This window comes from Aspergillus caelatus (assembly GCF_009193585.1).
Source record: "Aspergillus caelatus strain CBS 763.97 unplaced genomic scaffold BDV27scaffold_139, whole genome shotgun sequence".
NCBI lineage: Eukaryota > Fungi > Ascomycota > Eurotiomycetes > Eurotiales > Aspergillaceae > Aspergillus > Aspergillus caelatus.
In genome coordinates, this window is record NW_022475402.1 from 33596 (window position 1) to 48111 (window position 14516).

The 14516-nt window shown below is 48.5% G+C and overlaps 6 protein-coding genes across 6 annotated transcripts; 5 read left to right on the forward strand and 1 right to left on the reverse strand.

Annotated features, from left to right (window-relative positions):
* The first annotated feature begins 162 nt into the window (after positions 1–162).
* BDV27DRAFT_131353 (uncharacterized protein) lies at positions 163–1974 on the forward strand. The gene is made up of 2 exons (XM_032067620.1): positions 163–300; positions 380–1974. The coding sequence occupies exons 1-2, from the start codon at positions 267–269 to the stop codon at positions 1714–1716; spliced, it is 1371 nt and encodes a 456-aa protein (XP_031925604.1). The 5' UTR covers positions 163–266; the 3' UTR covers positions 1717–1974.
* Positions 1975–2820: 846 nt separating this feature from the next.
* BDV27DRAFT_131354 (LOG family protein) lies at positions 2821–3754 on the forward strand. Its single transcript, XM_032067621.1, has 2 exons — positions 2821–2931; positions 3041–3754. The coding sequence occupies exons 1-2, from the start codon at positions 2897–2899 to the stop codon at positions 3711–3713; spliced, it is 708 nt and encodes a 235-aa protein (XP_031925605.1). The 5' UTR covers positions 2821–2896; the 3' UTR covers positions 3714–3754.
* A 556-nt stretch (positions 3755–4310) lies between these two features.
* Positions 4311–5186, forward strand: BDV27DRAFT_166104 (uncharacterized protein; the record flags this gene model as incomplete). Its single annotated transcript, XM_032074108.1, has 2 exons — positions 4311–4596; positions 4671–5186. 2 exons carry the CDS (start codon positions 4311–4313, stop codon positions 5177–5179), a joined length of 795 nt encoding a protein of 264 aa, XP_031925606.1. The 3' UTR covers positions 5180–5186.
* Positions 5187–5448: 262 nt separating this feature from the next.
* BDV27DRAFT_131358 (EXPERA domain-containing protein) lies at positions 5449–6617 on the reverse strand. Its single transcript, XM_032067622.1, has one exon. The coding sequence runs from the start codon at positions 6405–6407 to the stop codon at positions 5670–5672; it is 738 nt and encodes a 245-aa protein (XP_031925607.1). The 5' UTR covers positions 6408–6617; the 3' UTR covers positions 5449–5669.
* Positions 6618–7762: 1145 nt separating this feature from the next.
* BDV27DRAFT_159671 (uncharacterized protein) lies at positions 7763–11220 on the forward strand (the record flags this gene model as incomplete). The annotated part of the gene is made up of 6 exons (XM_032072904.1): positions 7763–8193; positions 8244–8961; positions 9035–9247; positions 9298–9658; positions 9728–11089; positions 11159–11220. 6 exons carry the CDS (start codon positions 7763–7765, stop codon positions 11218–11220), a joined length of 3147 nt encoding a protein of 1048 aa, XP_031925608.1.
* Positions 11221–12755: 1535 nt separating this feature from the next.
* On the forward strand, positions 12756–13310 carry BDV27DRAFT_146898 (uncharacterized protein; the record flags this gene model as incomplete). The annotated part of the gene is made up of 1 exon (XM_032070652.1): positions 12756–13310. One exon carries the CDS (start codon positions 12756–12758, stop codon positions 13308–13310), a length of 555 nt encoding a protein of 184 aa, XP_031925609.1.
* Between the last annotated feature and the right edge of the window lie 1206 nt (positions 13311–14516).

Genomic DNA, 14516 nt, shown 5'->3' on the forward strand with positions numbered 1-14516 from the left:
TTAAAGTAGTAGTGGTAGATGCATGTAGGCAGATGCAGATGCACAGCCAGTCGACCTTCTAGAAATTCCCTGCAACTCGGCATGTGCCTTGTCTCCGCCTCAGCCCCACTAGTCCAGCCTTACTGCGCCACACTCGTACCTGCCTTTTGAAGTATGGATGACGAACGGGTCCGCTTGGCGTCATTGCCATATATAAACTCCCGCACTGTTCCTCTGTCGAATGCAGACAACCCCACCGCAATTATCGAAGCTTTGAACTCTTGATCATGTCGTACAACCCGCCTTATCCCCCACAAAATCGTATGTATCCTTGTCGCACCAATATAATCCCTTCGAGTCATAGTTAATTAGCTGACCGTCATCCTTTTCGTCTAAGCAGAACCCCCTTTTCCTACCCACGGTGCCCCTCAGGGTTTTCCACAACCTCCTTACCCTCAGCAGCCGGGCTATGGCGGCCCCCCTCCTCCAGGTCAATATAATCGGCCGCCTCCTGCACATCCAGGCCAGTATGATCGACCTCCAGTAGCACCCCCAGGCCAGCCAGGCTATCCTCCGCACGGACACCCCCCACCAGGCCCCGGATACCACTCATCACCTCCATCTCACTCTCCATATGGAGCGCCCCCACAACAGTTCCCTCCCCATGTCGGTGCAGGATATCCGCCAGGTCCTCAGCCGGGGCCTTATGGCGGTGGCCCAGTAGGAGGCTACCCATCGCAACATTTGCAGCAGCCATTCCACAGCGCTCCACCGGCCCAGCCATCCCCGGGCTACATCCCCGGCCAAATCGCCTCTGGTGATTTCACCCGCGAAGCCGATGGGCTCCGTAAGGCGATGAAGGGCTTTGGAACAGATGAAAAGTCACTCATCCAGATATTGTCGAAAGTCGATGCACTCCAGATGGCCGCCATTCGCCAGACCTATGCCAACTATATCCGTCGCGATCTATACAAGGATGTCAAATCTGAAACGAGTGGCTACTTCCGCGACGGCCTGCTTGCCGTCATTGATGGCCCGCTGATACACGACGTGACTTCCGCACGTGAAGCGGTTAAGGGAATCGGCACCAAGGAATGGTTGCTTAACGATGTCCTAGTGAGTCGGTCGAATGCGGATCTAAAAGCTATTAAAGCCGCATATGAACGCACATACAGCCGGTCTCTCGAGCAAGACGTCCAAAGTGATCTGTCATATGAAACACAGAATCTCTTCGGGATGATCCTTCGCGCAGACCGCCATGAAGAATCCTTCCCAATTGACCCGCGCACCATCGAGGAAGAAACAAAGTCCCTGCACTCTGCCACGGCTGCTCGTATGAGGAATAATGCTCAGGAAGTCTGCGGGATCTTCGCCCGGTCGTCGGACAACGAACTCCGCGCCATTAACCAGGCATTCAGCGCCCGCTACAATGCCTCGCTAGAGAAGCACATTGACAAGGAATTCTCGGGACATATGAAGGAAGCTCTGCTTCAGATGCTGCGTGGCGCATTGGATCCAGCCATGCGGGACGCCGAGTTATTGGAGGATTGCATGGCGGGCATGGGCACTAAGGATGTCAAATTGGTGAGCCGCGTTGTCAGGGTACACTGGAATAGAGCGCATAAAGACCAGGTGAAACGCGCTTATCGCCATCGGTATGGAAAGGATCTGATCGAGAGAGTTCGCGGTGAGACAAGCAGTGATTACCAGAGACTGATGGTTGCTCTACTGGAGTAGACCCTTTCGCTTTATGATTATATGAATTAATGGTATGCTGGGTACGGCAAAGGTCAGGCATGGGCTGGGTGGTTTTCTGTTTCTTTCGTATGCGTCAACTTTTGATCATCTTCTAAGAAGTGCAACTCTTGAGTGATACCACCAGATGCATGTTTTTAATATCTTAGGCGGCTTGCTCGGTTATCACTATGCTATAACTAGCTTACTGAGGTGTCTTCGGGTTCTTCGCGATGACAATGTATAAGTATTTTTGTTAAAGCTTTTTAGTCGAATTTTAGACATCTTAACTTCTTAATTGATGAAGTTACTAAGTAGCCCGAAGGCGGTCTTCTGCCTTTTTGGCTATGGAATCCACCTTATCCACCCGATACCTACGGCGATGGTCAAATTGGTGCTTCTAATTGGCATTCGCTTATTTCCCTTACGTCAAAAGCCCCATATTAACGCGCATATTTAAGCCTTAAGGGTTAGGGGAGAGAGACCAACATCCTCGGAACAGCCGCTGTGATTAATGATCTGGAAAATGAATATTATGACCCAATTTTGCAACGAAAATTGGTCTACGGCTCCTACAGAATTGGTGCCTAGTATCTACAGTCATCCCCTCTTCGGATTTTTATTTTTATTACGCCAGGAAATCTGAATATTTAATAGGATGGTAGTAATTTAATGAATACGTGAACAACACCTTGTGCACCTGACTATATCCTAACTCTATGTATAGATAGTCAACAATAGGATTACCAGATTCAAGCCAGTCTATTCTGAGAGGAATCCATAATAATCTTTACATACCCTAATACACAAGTACAATGTGTTGTAAATGCATGGTCATGCCTAACACTAACAACTTCCTATGTGGAGTACATGACTATATAAACCTAGTGGGTATGGAAAGCTACTCGGAATCGGACAGCATGCACGATCTAATCGGAGTTGAAATAAGATTACGCACTCGTTCTTTACTGAACACTAGCTTGAAATGCTGGACTCCAGTATCGGCTAGCTTCCGATAATTCCGAGCCGATCCATAAAAGATGAGTCATTATCAGATGGTGTGCAGGCTACGGCAAATGCTCTTGCCATATGTACGCCTTTCCCCCTTATACATCTTTGCACCTCCTGTACATCCATATACACGTACCATATAACACACATAATCTTCCGAGTGCCGTTGAAAATGACTCAAGATAAACCAGCCGTCGTCTGCGTCTTGTGAGTCAACCATTCCTACTCCTCGACGATCGACGATAGCCCCAATAATAGACAATGAAAAGCTCTAAGCCGAGTAAAGCTAACTAGTACCCTTCCCGGGAAAATTCAGCTGCGGCGCCACAGCAGGGAAAGACCCAGTACACCTGGAAGCAGCCCGGGCCCTAGCCTACGAATTCCACAAACATAATGTCCAATTGGTATACGGCGGCGGCACCTCAGGTCTAATGGGCGAGATCGCAAAGACATTAGTCTCTCTATCTGGCCCCAAAGCCGTTCACGGAATAATTCCCCGTGCCCTTGTCAAAATATCTGCGAAGAACAGCAAGGAAGCTCCCACAGCGGCGGCGGGAGGCAAAGCAGCCGAGCGAGTCGTCTCCGAAGCATTGGATGGAGATGAGATCCCCGAGTCGGAATACGGGATCACGACTATCGTGCCGGATATGCATACGCGTAAGCGGCTGATGGCGACGAAGGTAATGGAGGGCGGGCCTGGGTCTGGGTTTGTGACGCTGGCTGGTGGATTTGGAACGATTGAGGAGGTTATGGAGATGACGACGTGGAATCAGCTGGGGATCCATCGTGTTGGGGTCGTGTTGTTGAATATTAATGGTTATTGGGATGGGTTGCTGGCGTGGATGCGCAATGCCGTTGAGGAGGGGTTTATCAGTGGTGAGAATGGGTCCATTCTGGCTGAGGCGCTGGATGTAAAGGAGGTGTGGCCTAAGTTGTTGGAGTATCGGTGTAGCGAGGGTCAGTTAAAGTTGAATTGGGGCCAGGAATAAGCACATTTTATAGACATAGATATATGAATAGATACTAGTGTCATGGTCTTGTATACAGCGAGCTCTGTCGTATGTCCTCTCTTGACCTACGGCCTAGATTGGTCTGGCCGTCGGATGCGGTACCATCCTCTAGATCTCATGAATTGGAAGGCAGTCGCTCTTATACACTACTTAAAAGCGTAATACTGCCGCTTTGGTGACCCTTAACTAGCGAACTTAGTTATATTAGTGGTAATAATGGAGCTCTTGAATGGGAATAGGGCAGCAGAGCTAATTCCCCAAAGAGGCAATACCCGCGAAGCTATATAAGCTTAACCACCGGAGCTAAGGTATCCCCGCAATATGACACTGAGTTTCTATAAATATTCGATCATTTGTGAATCGAGCAATACTTCTCCAAAAACCGATGTTTCCGATTCAGATACGCCAATCCTCGGTTTTAAGGGATGTCTCAATACACCGCTACCGTTTTAGCATTCCTGGAGTTCAAGAAAAGATATATAAACCTGAGGTGACACCCTCACAGACCTTTCAATCTAACTACTAACTCCAACAAGCTTCTGAATAATATACAATTCACACTCACACAATCCCATAATGGCATCCAAAATCGTCCTAGTAACCGGTGCCAACAACGGCATCGGCTACGAGACAGTCAAAGCGCTACTCCAATCCACCAAAGCAACCTACCACATCTTCCTAGGCAGTCGGTCCCTCGAAAAGGGCAAAAAGGCTCTAGAAGCTCTCAACACCGAAGTCCCCAATACGAAAAGCAGCGTTGAACTCCTCCAGCTTGACCTAACCGACGATGCATCTATTGAGACAGCTTATGAGACAGTGCGCAATAGCCATGACCACATTGATACTCTCGTGAACAATGCCGGTACATCACTTACACCCACCACGGCCACTAATATAAAGATTCCCATTACAAAAGCAGAGTACTAATTAATTCAGGAGCTAGCTTTGACGGCGAGTTCCTCGCAGGTCGCGTGTCACTCCGCGAATGCTTCACCAAAGCATACGACGTCAATGTAGCTGGTACACATGTCTTGACCTACACCTTCATACCATTACTGTTGAAGTCGGCAGATCCGCGATTAGTCTTCGTGGCGGGTCTGTCCCAGATCACCCAGGCTGCTGAATCCTACTTCCCGACACCGCCACTGCCGGCGGGTTGGCCGAAGAATGTTGATTTTGAGACTATTGGGTATCGGTGTAGTAAGACGGCTCTGAATATGCTGATGTTGGATTGGAATCATAAACTCAAGGCGGATGGGGTGAAGGTCTGGGGTGCTGGGCCGGGATTTCTGGCGACGGGCTTGGGTGGTTTGACCGAGAAGATTAGGGAGATGGGTGGCGGACATCCTAGTATTGGGGGTGATTTTATTAAGGACGTTGTGGAGGGGGTTAGGGATAGTGATGTTGGGAAGTTGGTGCAGAAAGATGGGATTCCGGCTTGGTGAGTGGTTGTTGAGTATGGAATGGTTATTTGGGTTGAGGGTATTATCTCAAGTTGGTGCATGTCTTAATTTTGTTTGCCCTTTCTGATATATTTATATGCTTAGGTTACCAGAAGTTCACGGAGAGCAGAGGTCGAGAAGGCGAGGGGGTATCATCGTAAGATGTTGAAATTGTATTTATATCCTGCTACTACTCTGCTCATCTAATTATTTACTTGATTATAGAATACTATGTCTATTCTGATAGCGCAGTATTTTAGGCGCTACGAAGCTCACTGACCAAATTTGAGATTAATTCCAATTTCGCTTCATCTCACACAGTCAAGCTTCTAGTTGGAAAGCTAATTATATATAGGGATATCCTCATGATCATTTGCAAAAAGATGGAAACCATAAGCGCCTTTGCTCATGCGTCAAATTGCTGACTCTGTAACTCTAATCAACAGTTTTCTTCACAAGCGCTTGCTCAATCAATCTAAAAATATGCTGTTGTTTATTTGCTCTTACGAGCTTCAGCTGCACCTTCAGCCTTGGTGAAGGCCGTGCGCAGCTCCTTGGTAGCCTCCCACAACACCCACAGAGGAACCCACACCCAGAGGGTATTGAAAAAGAACAGATAGAACCACAAGTATACCGGGTTACTCGTCTCCAACTGCGAGCTACCGGTAAGCCATTCAGGCGCAAAGGTCATGAATCCACCGTACAGCTCAGCGGTCGCCAGAGCGGGCGCCACCAACCACAGCTTCGCTTTCGCGGAGCCTTTTACCGCGGCACTTGTCCGACTGCTAGAGGCCTTCCACAGAAGATAACAGACATAGAGCGCTGCGGGACCTCCGAGGAAAACGGTCAACAATTCGAGGGAAATCACGTTGGCGTCGGCGGCCGCCCAGCGGAAATCGGCCTTCGCGTATTCCTGCCACAGTCGCGAGCTGGGACGGGTTCCGTACGCAGCTCCGTATACGCGGTCCTTCTGATCGAGGAAGTAGGGCGGGCGGTTGAATCCGGAGGGGATACTTGTGTAGCTGAAGAAGCACTCGTAGAGGAATGAGCCTTCGATGAAGATGTGGGTGAGGGCGTCATAGGCGTGCCAGAAGAAGAGGATACGGTTTCGCATGTGAGTGGAGGGGATTAACGCCCGACCCAGGATGTAGGCGGCTGGCATGAAGGAAAGGGCAAACGCGATGCAAAGACATGTCGCGACGTCGAGGGTGAAAGGTGCGGCGGTCGACATGTTGGCTGTGCGCTGTTCGATCTGGGCTTTTGTTGTTTTTATGCTCCTCCACCAAAATAGGTCCCAGGTGAGGAGGAACTGGATGTACGAGGAGGAGAAGCTAGGCGTAGTTATGTCAAGTTTCTGTCATGGACACGTCGGTAGATTAACGCTGAAGACGTTGCGATCTCTATAGCGTGGTGTGAATTGATCTCAAGGTTGGGCCCCTGAAAATGTGAGAATGATCGACACTGTGGCTTATGCCTGAGGCAGTGACGGAATTCGATTAGTTTGCGGACCCACTTTTGCGATCTTGTACGGAGGACATACTAGTATGGCCTCCATCTTTCCTAAATAATATAAGGCTATGTCTTCATTTATGAGAGGGCCATATTCGTTGCCTAATGAAACACTTTGGTCTCCTTTATATTCTTCCATCTATTAGGTCACGAACCAATGCCGAGAGCCGAGCGCTTCAATAGTGCTGTCCTCAATGGATCGCCTCGACGGCAAACAATGAATGACACCCCCGCATAAAACTTCCTCCACAGCCGCAAGGCTTTGGGCACAAGGAGGATCTCAGCCTGATTGGACCAAACACGAGGAAATGGCTTGGGTCTCTCTTCATGTGAGCCAGCCTCCCCAGATTCTAGTTCATCCTCGAGTTACGGATCTGAAATACTTCACTCGACTTGGCCTGCCGCATCTGGAAGAACTGGAGTGAAAAGGGAAGTCCAGACCGACTCCCCCCATACACTCAATCACGCATCCAACAACTACAAGGGCTGTGGTCTTTGTTCGCTCTGACGGAAAGACGTCAAAGAAATCTCCTCCTGTGGAGCCGACTCGCCTCTAACACGCACTCATTGGCTTCCAGCGTTTCTCTATGAGAACCCTAAATTTCCTGACTTCGATAAGCCACAAAGAGTAACGGTGCACTTGAAGAAGCTCGTGTTCTCCGTTTTTACTATTTCATGCCTTGCTGCGCCTCTGCGAAAACGACCTTGGTACCTTTCGCCGTGTGCTCCTGGGCGTTCGTGGCTGATGATACTCACCAGTAACCTGTATCTCCCGCCAGAAGTTAGGTCAGATAAGTTCTGATCTACTCTATCTTCCTCATTACCCGGGCCAGTCCACGTGGTTACTATTCGAATGGCACCCGTTGTGCTAATCCTCACCCTTATCTGCCCTATAATCTCTTTCGTTCTTGAATCATCGCATCTTTTTATCTTGGTCAAAGTTCATCCTCTCCTAATCAGTGAATGAATTTCGGGGAAATTTCTGTATCTACTAAACTGTACACATGTTGAGTTATTTACAACACGTTTTATTGTCGCTCCGTGCATTGGACTCCGTTAGACAAGCAAACTGCCACCATGGCCGATTCCCCCGATTCAAGCACAGCCGGTATCCTCACTCTCACAAAGCTGGCATGGGATCTTTACCATAACTGCTATCTTATCACTAGTGACGCCCCCGAAGTTTTCAAGCAGCTCGTAAATGAACTAGCCTCACTGCAAGGTGTTCTTCGAGCTCTCCGAGATGACGTAAATTCTAACGCATCCTTCTTCGATGATCTAGAGGAGGGTCGCAGAAATACTTTACAGCGATGTTTGAACGCCTGCTTCAGTACTTTACAGCAACTGAAGGAGCTGATTGCCCAGTACAGGAATCTGGGGGTGGGTGATAGTAAACAATTCTGGCAAAGAGTCAAATGGGTCGCACAACGAGGACAGATAGATGATTTGAAATCTAGGATCATGGTCCATACCTGCAACCTTAGCTTATGTATGAGCTCGATTGGCAAGTAAGTGTCCCAAATCGTTTCTTGAAGTTCTTGTCTGCTTACAGGTTCAGTTCAACTTTGGCAAGAATTGAGAGATCGATGACGGATGCCTTAGAACAGAAAAGCTTCCCGTCAACCCCGGAAACGGTGTCGCGTGGGCAGCGTGTGTTGAGGACACCACCAATACCGGGAGATGGTGATTTTCAGCTTGATGAGTCACTACGTATTGAGCCACTGCGTGTTAGCCCAAAAAGTGCCCCTATGAGAGCAAATAGCCTGCCGACGGCTGAGACCCATGGTCGTATCTCTGCTTCCGAGTCGATTCCTTCTGGCGGGTCTGAGTGGTCAGCAACCACAGCGAACATTACTTCACCGTCCATTAATGACCAAGTGAAGCGTTCCATGTCCCATAATTATGTGGTCAGACGTACTGGTTCATGTACACCAGAGTCGAGGCATTTGAGAATGTCAAGCTCTGAGAGTGCGCAACTTGGCATCCACCCAGCATTGCGAGAAGAGCCCTTTTTCGATGATCGCGCCGAGTCCCCAGGATCTGATCTGGATAATACGGCCGTTACAAGTGCTGTCGCAACTGCCATGCAGCAGCTTCAGCAGGTACAAATCAGAGACAGTATCCTTCGACCATTGCGGTATGAACCGCGCAATAAGCTCCACCGACCTGATCCCCAGCTTATGAGAAGTTTTGACACCCTGGTGCAAGACGAGTTGAGGATTAAGCGCCTAAACACAAGTGATTGGCTACGAGTCGCAGTGTGGTGGCTATTGAAGGTGTGTTGGATATTATACTCTTCCTCTATTATTAGAGAATATAGAACCCGACGACAATTAACAAGGTTTCAAGGCTCGAGCAACTCTTGCCAGTTCAGATAGGCCGAGTCTTGTCGGCCCTCGAGGTAGTGTGACTCCACCAACAGGGTCCTGGGCCCCAGGCGATCAAGCCTATGTCGATCTCCTCAAAGCATCATATATCTTATACGACATTGTTTTGGCTGATGCAAGCTCGCACACCATTCTGACCCATGAAAACAGGAAGCTGATCTCCGATTTATCGGAGGTAAGTCATGCTGTACTTAATTTGGATGTCCTAATCTAATCGTTCAATAGGGCATCAAAGACGAGTTCGCGCACTTCATCTCACTGGACGTCCCCGAATACTCTATCATACAGTCTCAAAATATCGATATATGGGAACCATTGCAGCCAGAAGAAGCAGCTGAGAAGGGCAGTGACTCAATAATCGGTCTGAACAATGTGCGCTGGGCTACCGTTGACCTAGAAGACGCGGGAGATGAAGAAGAAAGGGTTTTCTATCGGACGTTCGTGAACGCTGGTATCGGTAGCAAAAGACTCCGTATGCGAACAAAAGGCGCCCCGTATATGCTCCTTTTGTCTGCAAGGGAAGGGGAAAGTGAGCCTAAGATAACGATATGCAACCAAAGCGGCACGCTTTGCCTGCAGCGGGACCGTAAGTGAATTGACCCAGTAATGCTGGCAGCTCTACCTAACTGACAAATACTGATAATTGGCCGGGCAGTTCTACCCGAAGATCTGGCCCAAATGATACGAATTTGGCAAGCAACTGTCTCTGGTTATCCTGGCATGAAGATTTCGGAACCTATCGTGCTACAGTTCGATACTAAGAGTGTATCAGTCTCTTTCCAACATGCGTATGACTTGCAGTATTTCATAAACCTGCCAAAGGCTTACTTTGACGCCGTATGGCAGCGAGAACCAGTGGACTCCGATCAGTTTTCTGAGATCGTCTTATTTAAAAGCTCAGTCGAGAAGTTTGAGCAGCTGAAGGCGCCCACGATGAGACCCATGAATCCCCCAGTAATCCACAAATCATGCGAAGTGCGCATTCTGGAGAGGTCATATGGAGAGGCATGGCAGTCTGTCCGACGCATGGTAATTAGCTCTTGGGTAGCTGAGCAAGCACCGAGATGCATTGAGTTATTTATGCCCATGAGCCGTGTCCAAGTCTGCCGCGGTACGGACTCTGGACAGATCTTGGTAAAATGGTCAGACACATGCCAAGAAAGGTCAAGCAAAACTGATGGTAATTACCATCCTTTGTATTCCTACATGTACGATGACAATAGCCCTAATATTGGGCTCGGACTGCATTTCCGGTCCCAAAAGCAGGTGGAAGATTTTGAAAAGGCCATTCTTAGCATGTGCTCTCAATCAAGCTTTTCCTGGGATCAGCCTAGCAGCTCTGGCTACGTCTATGACGTTGTAGATCCCTCTGGGGACCAAAAGCAGTACAAGGCCATTCTGCTCATCCAATCTCGTTTGACCTGGAAATACTGCAGCCTCTACTATATCTACCGGGATACAGATTATGCCTATGACCACAGAATGCTACGTGTCCGGTTTCCCCGCCTATTCTACACCGATTATATTTCGTCGCATGTGGACCGGTTGTACCCAGCCGACCGTCCAGTATCATTCTCCCATTGCGAGAAGAAGGTCGGAAATATGACAGCAGAGTTCGACGAGGAACCGCTACTGCGTAGCTTTATGAGCTCACTAGCCAACGGTTACGAACTTTTGTACTCACGACGCGCCGTTTCCCTAGTGACTAAAGGTAAAAGCCTTTTCGGGGCCAGGAAGTCAAACAAAGGTGAAACAGAAGTACAGCTATGGCGAAAAGGGGCGTCCATCCAGATGTCGTCACGGTGGGATGAACATGTCACCGACAAGTGGCTGACTGTCTCCGTAATGCCGGGTGCTCTACAGGCAACCAAGGATAGTACGCGAGTGGAATTTTCAACGCTGCAATACTCTAGGGGATCTTTCCTTAACATGGCAGGCATCCTTTCCGTAGCCCCGAAAGACCCTAATATGGCTCGACGGGGTGGGCAAATCGCGATAAACTTTGTTACTGCTAAAGGTATGCTCTATGAAGTTGATTTGGTTGGTTGTGTCTGTGTGTACTAGTAGCTAACAGTGATACTTTTAGACCGACATGATTTTGTTTCCGCTTTAGAATGCGACTCTGTGCCTCCCGCCTATGGTGTTTAAGTACAGAGTATTTTGGGATTAGCATACGGTGCGGCGTTGGTTTTGGGGTTTGTCTTCATGAGCGCCGGTTGTAAATTATATCTTGGCATGATGGGACTTTCACTAACACATCAATCAACCCACGATTTGAAATGGAGATATATCAAAAACTATACAGACAGTGTCTATTTCTAGCAACCTTTGTGTAAAAATAAACAAAACGAACAAGGATGAAAGCGATCAATAGATAATACCAAGGTATGCGACAGAAGAAAAGTAGTCATGCCGGGATCAACTATCTCAGGATTTGCTTTATGTGACTTAGCTTCTAGGGAACGCTCTTTGGAGAAGCTGGGTGGAGCTTCCAGATTCCATAGATGGTAGTAGCCTGATTGATTCCTTGCTAACCAGGCATCCGGGTTCCCGGTGCCCTAAAGAAGACCTTTCGACTACTCCCGGCGTAAAGATGCACTTGATACTTGTAGGGTTGTGCGATCATGGAGTCTCATACTCGATGTCCCAAGACCTTTCCGACAAGCCTCGTTCATTTGTACATAGAGCGACTAATTGGACTGTACCAAAATCGATGGTCAGTGGTCACAGAGAGTGGATGTTGATCGTTGGAAACATGCCCATTGTCAACTGTGTACTGCGTGAGAGTCTGAGAATGACGTCATGGACATACTCGGTCGCAGTCATTTCCAGGATCAATATAACCATACTTATATTTGAGATGTAACACTACAGCAGTTGAACGAGGGGCAATGACAGCCGCTCGTGCCAGAAGACGGTCTCTGGGAGACTTGTGATGGAGTCGAGAGACTGCACATCATCACCCGCTGACTGTTACCCCACTCGCCATCTGGGGAGACGAAAATCTCGCATAGAGTCCGGTGGGACCCCAGATTTATTAATGAAGTTTGAGAAGAAGCGATAAGAGAAATACAGAAAGTTTTCTTGAAGAATGTAAGTTCGATCCCAAAAAAAAGTTATTGTACTACCAGCTCTAGCCCTGGTCCTGCCGAGTAAGCTGCAACATTTCCCGCCATTATTCGTCACTGGTCAACAGCTTTCATCCGCCACTTTCGTCCCGCGATGACTCAATTCAGGCCATTTTACATACGCGTTCCGTGTGATCGCTCGGACTAGTTCGATTTATGAGTCTTCAAGCCCCGGATCTTCAGTCGCCGGACGAGTCACCCGGGCGATCGTATACTACACCTTTTGACGCGTGCGCCTTGCACGTGCAGGCCTCATGACCAAACCAATAGAGGCGGAGCTGCTTTATAATCCTGACTGCCTACGCACTTTTGTTACCACTATTGAAATGTGTCCATTGCGCTATGAATAGACGTTGCGAGACTTGGGACTTTCGTTAAGGAGGGTTCTCAATACCGGCCTTTTTCCAAAGGTGTCCATTAGCGTTTTGGTTCTGCCTGGGCTTGGCTATTTATTGTCGTTCCTCTCTTCTCGCTAGTCCACCTTATAAATTTGGCCTTCTTTCCCATTGGAATCGGTTTCCTTCTGCAAGTTTGCATTAGCGCTGCGTTGTTGGCATGCCGCATCTACTCCACCATAGAAGACGCCATTCCTGGCCTTATTGCGGACCAGGACCCCGTCACAACGTCCCTCTGATCCGAGTCGCAGAGCAGCAGGCTCAGCTCGAACAACAATTTCTCACTCCGCTGGCTTCGGGCGACTATCTTGAAGATGATGCTGCGTCTGCAGGGATCGTTCCTCCCAAGACCACCCGCCCCCATCATCGCATCTGGCCCTATTCTAGAACAACAGTTGGACACACCATCCCCAGCACCGGGCACAGCTATGGCTCTGGCTCTGGATCATTGCGGCGTATGATCCGCCCGCCGTTGGATAAGGCTCGGTCGCTTTTCGTCCTGCCCACCACGACTACTGCCGGTCAGAACGTGGTTGTGTCATACTGGGTGCCGCAGAAACCTGTTGTGCAGCCAGTTGCTCCTGATAGAGGTCGACAGCTTTCTAATCTGCCTAAGCATTTGGCGGTTGATAGGAACCATCGCCGGTGTCACTCAGAACAACCACGGTCATGGAGGCGTCCGAGTGCGAGTTTGTGGACACTCACGGAGGAGTGATTTCCACTTCTTCTTCTTCTTCTTCTTGTTGTTGTTGTTTTTCATGAGCTCGTATTCTGTACTTTGCTTTTTTTGCCCATCATTGTCATACTTGTGGATGGTAATCTGATTTTTGTGTTTACATGATTCTTGCGAATTGAAAGGGGATGGAGTCATCTGCATTGCATTAGCTCGGCAGCATAATGGGGAGGCGTTCGAACAGCTTTTGAGTCAGTCAACGAATAAGAGGAAAAGAACAAGAAAGGGAAAAAAAAAAATACTATTCAAGACGAATTAATACCCCAATTGTACGAATCCATATTTCACACATTCCTTAGTGGTTGAGGTCATTCATTTAAATCAGAATATTATAGTGAACCTGTCGGACCTTACTTTACCCCAGTAATCCCCAGCCTTGACATACATACCCTTAGGGCACCCGTAGTAGTATTGCCCTACCACCGGACCTATCACCATCGACCAAACACCCCGGATTAACTCCATACAGGAGAGGAGAACAAGTCCGACCATTCGGACCAGCACGGAACGAGCGTGCCGATGACTGACCCTCTTGGCAAACAGGGCGCGCCAATCATGATGTCATTGGGCAAAGATAGAGCCTCAAGTGGAGCGAAGAATGTTCCGATATCCGGGCGGAATGCACAAGTCAAGGTTGCATTGGTCGATTAGTTTTGAGAAGTTCGAAGCGGGTCTGGGTCTCATGGATCGCTATCTCCGCGGGATAGTATGTTTGAGATCAAATTTAGAAGCAATGTTACCTAGTTTCCACAGACTCATTCCGCGGAAGTAAGTAGTCAGCCGTAATGGGACGCCGACCGTGGATCCTGGTCAGATTTCAGCCCTAAAAACAGACTGTCTAGCAGTTTCCTGTCATCATCTTGTTGACGCAGTAACCAGTCAGAATGTGGTTGTCAAATTTAGTACTTCGTACGAGTGGGGGCCAAGAATGAATGACTTGGTTTTGTTTCTTCTCGAAATGCGCTAGAAACTAGTTTCTGGGCCGGGCGTTGTCTTAGCCCGGAATGCATCAGCTGAACATGCGTGTTGTTGTTCTGTCCAAGTGAGGGGTTAGCTATCCTTCTTTTTTTTCTGACTGGTCTTCTGTCCACATTCTCAAAAGGGAAAAAAAAAAAAGACAGCTGCCCGACCGATGGTGACAGATTGTGTTGAACCACGACAGTTCGTATTCGGGATGAGAAGGAAAAC

What these genes read in the sequence shown, in the direction of transcription:
- BDV27DRAFT_131353 (XM_032067620.1), top strand. Translation starts at nt 267, where the DNA reads ATGTCGTACAACCCGCCTTATCCCCCACAAAATC. An exon ending in GCCTTATCCCCCACAAAATC is followed by an intron (nt 301 to 379) that starts GTATGTATCCTT and finishes TCGTCTAAGCAG; the next exon opens with AACCCCCTTTTCCTACCCAC.
- BDV27DRAFT_131354 (XM_032067621.1), top strand. Translation starts at nt 2,897, where the DNA reads ATGACTCAAGATAAACCAGCCGTCGTCTGCGTCTT. An exon ending in CCAGCCGTCGTCTGCGTCTT is followed by an intron (nt 2,932 to 3,040) that starts GTGAGTCAACCA and finishes GGGAAAATTCAG; the next exon opens with CTGCGGCGCCACAGCAGGGA.
- BDV27DRAFT_131358 (XM_032067622.1), bottom strand. Translation starts at nt 6,407, where the DNA reads ATGTCGACCGCCGCACCTTTCACCCTCGACGTCGCGACATGTCTTTGC.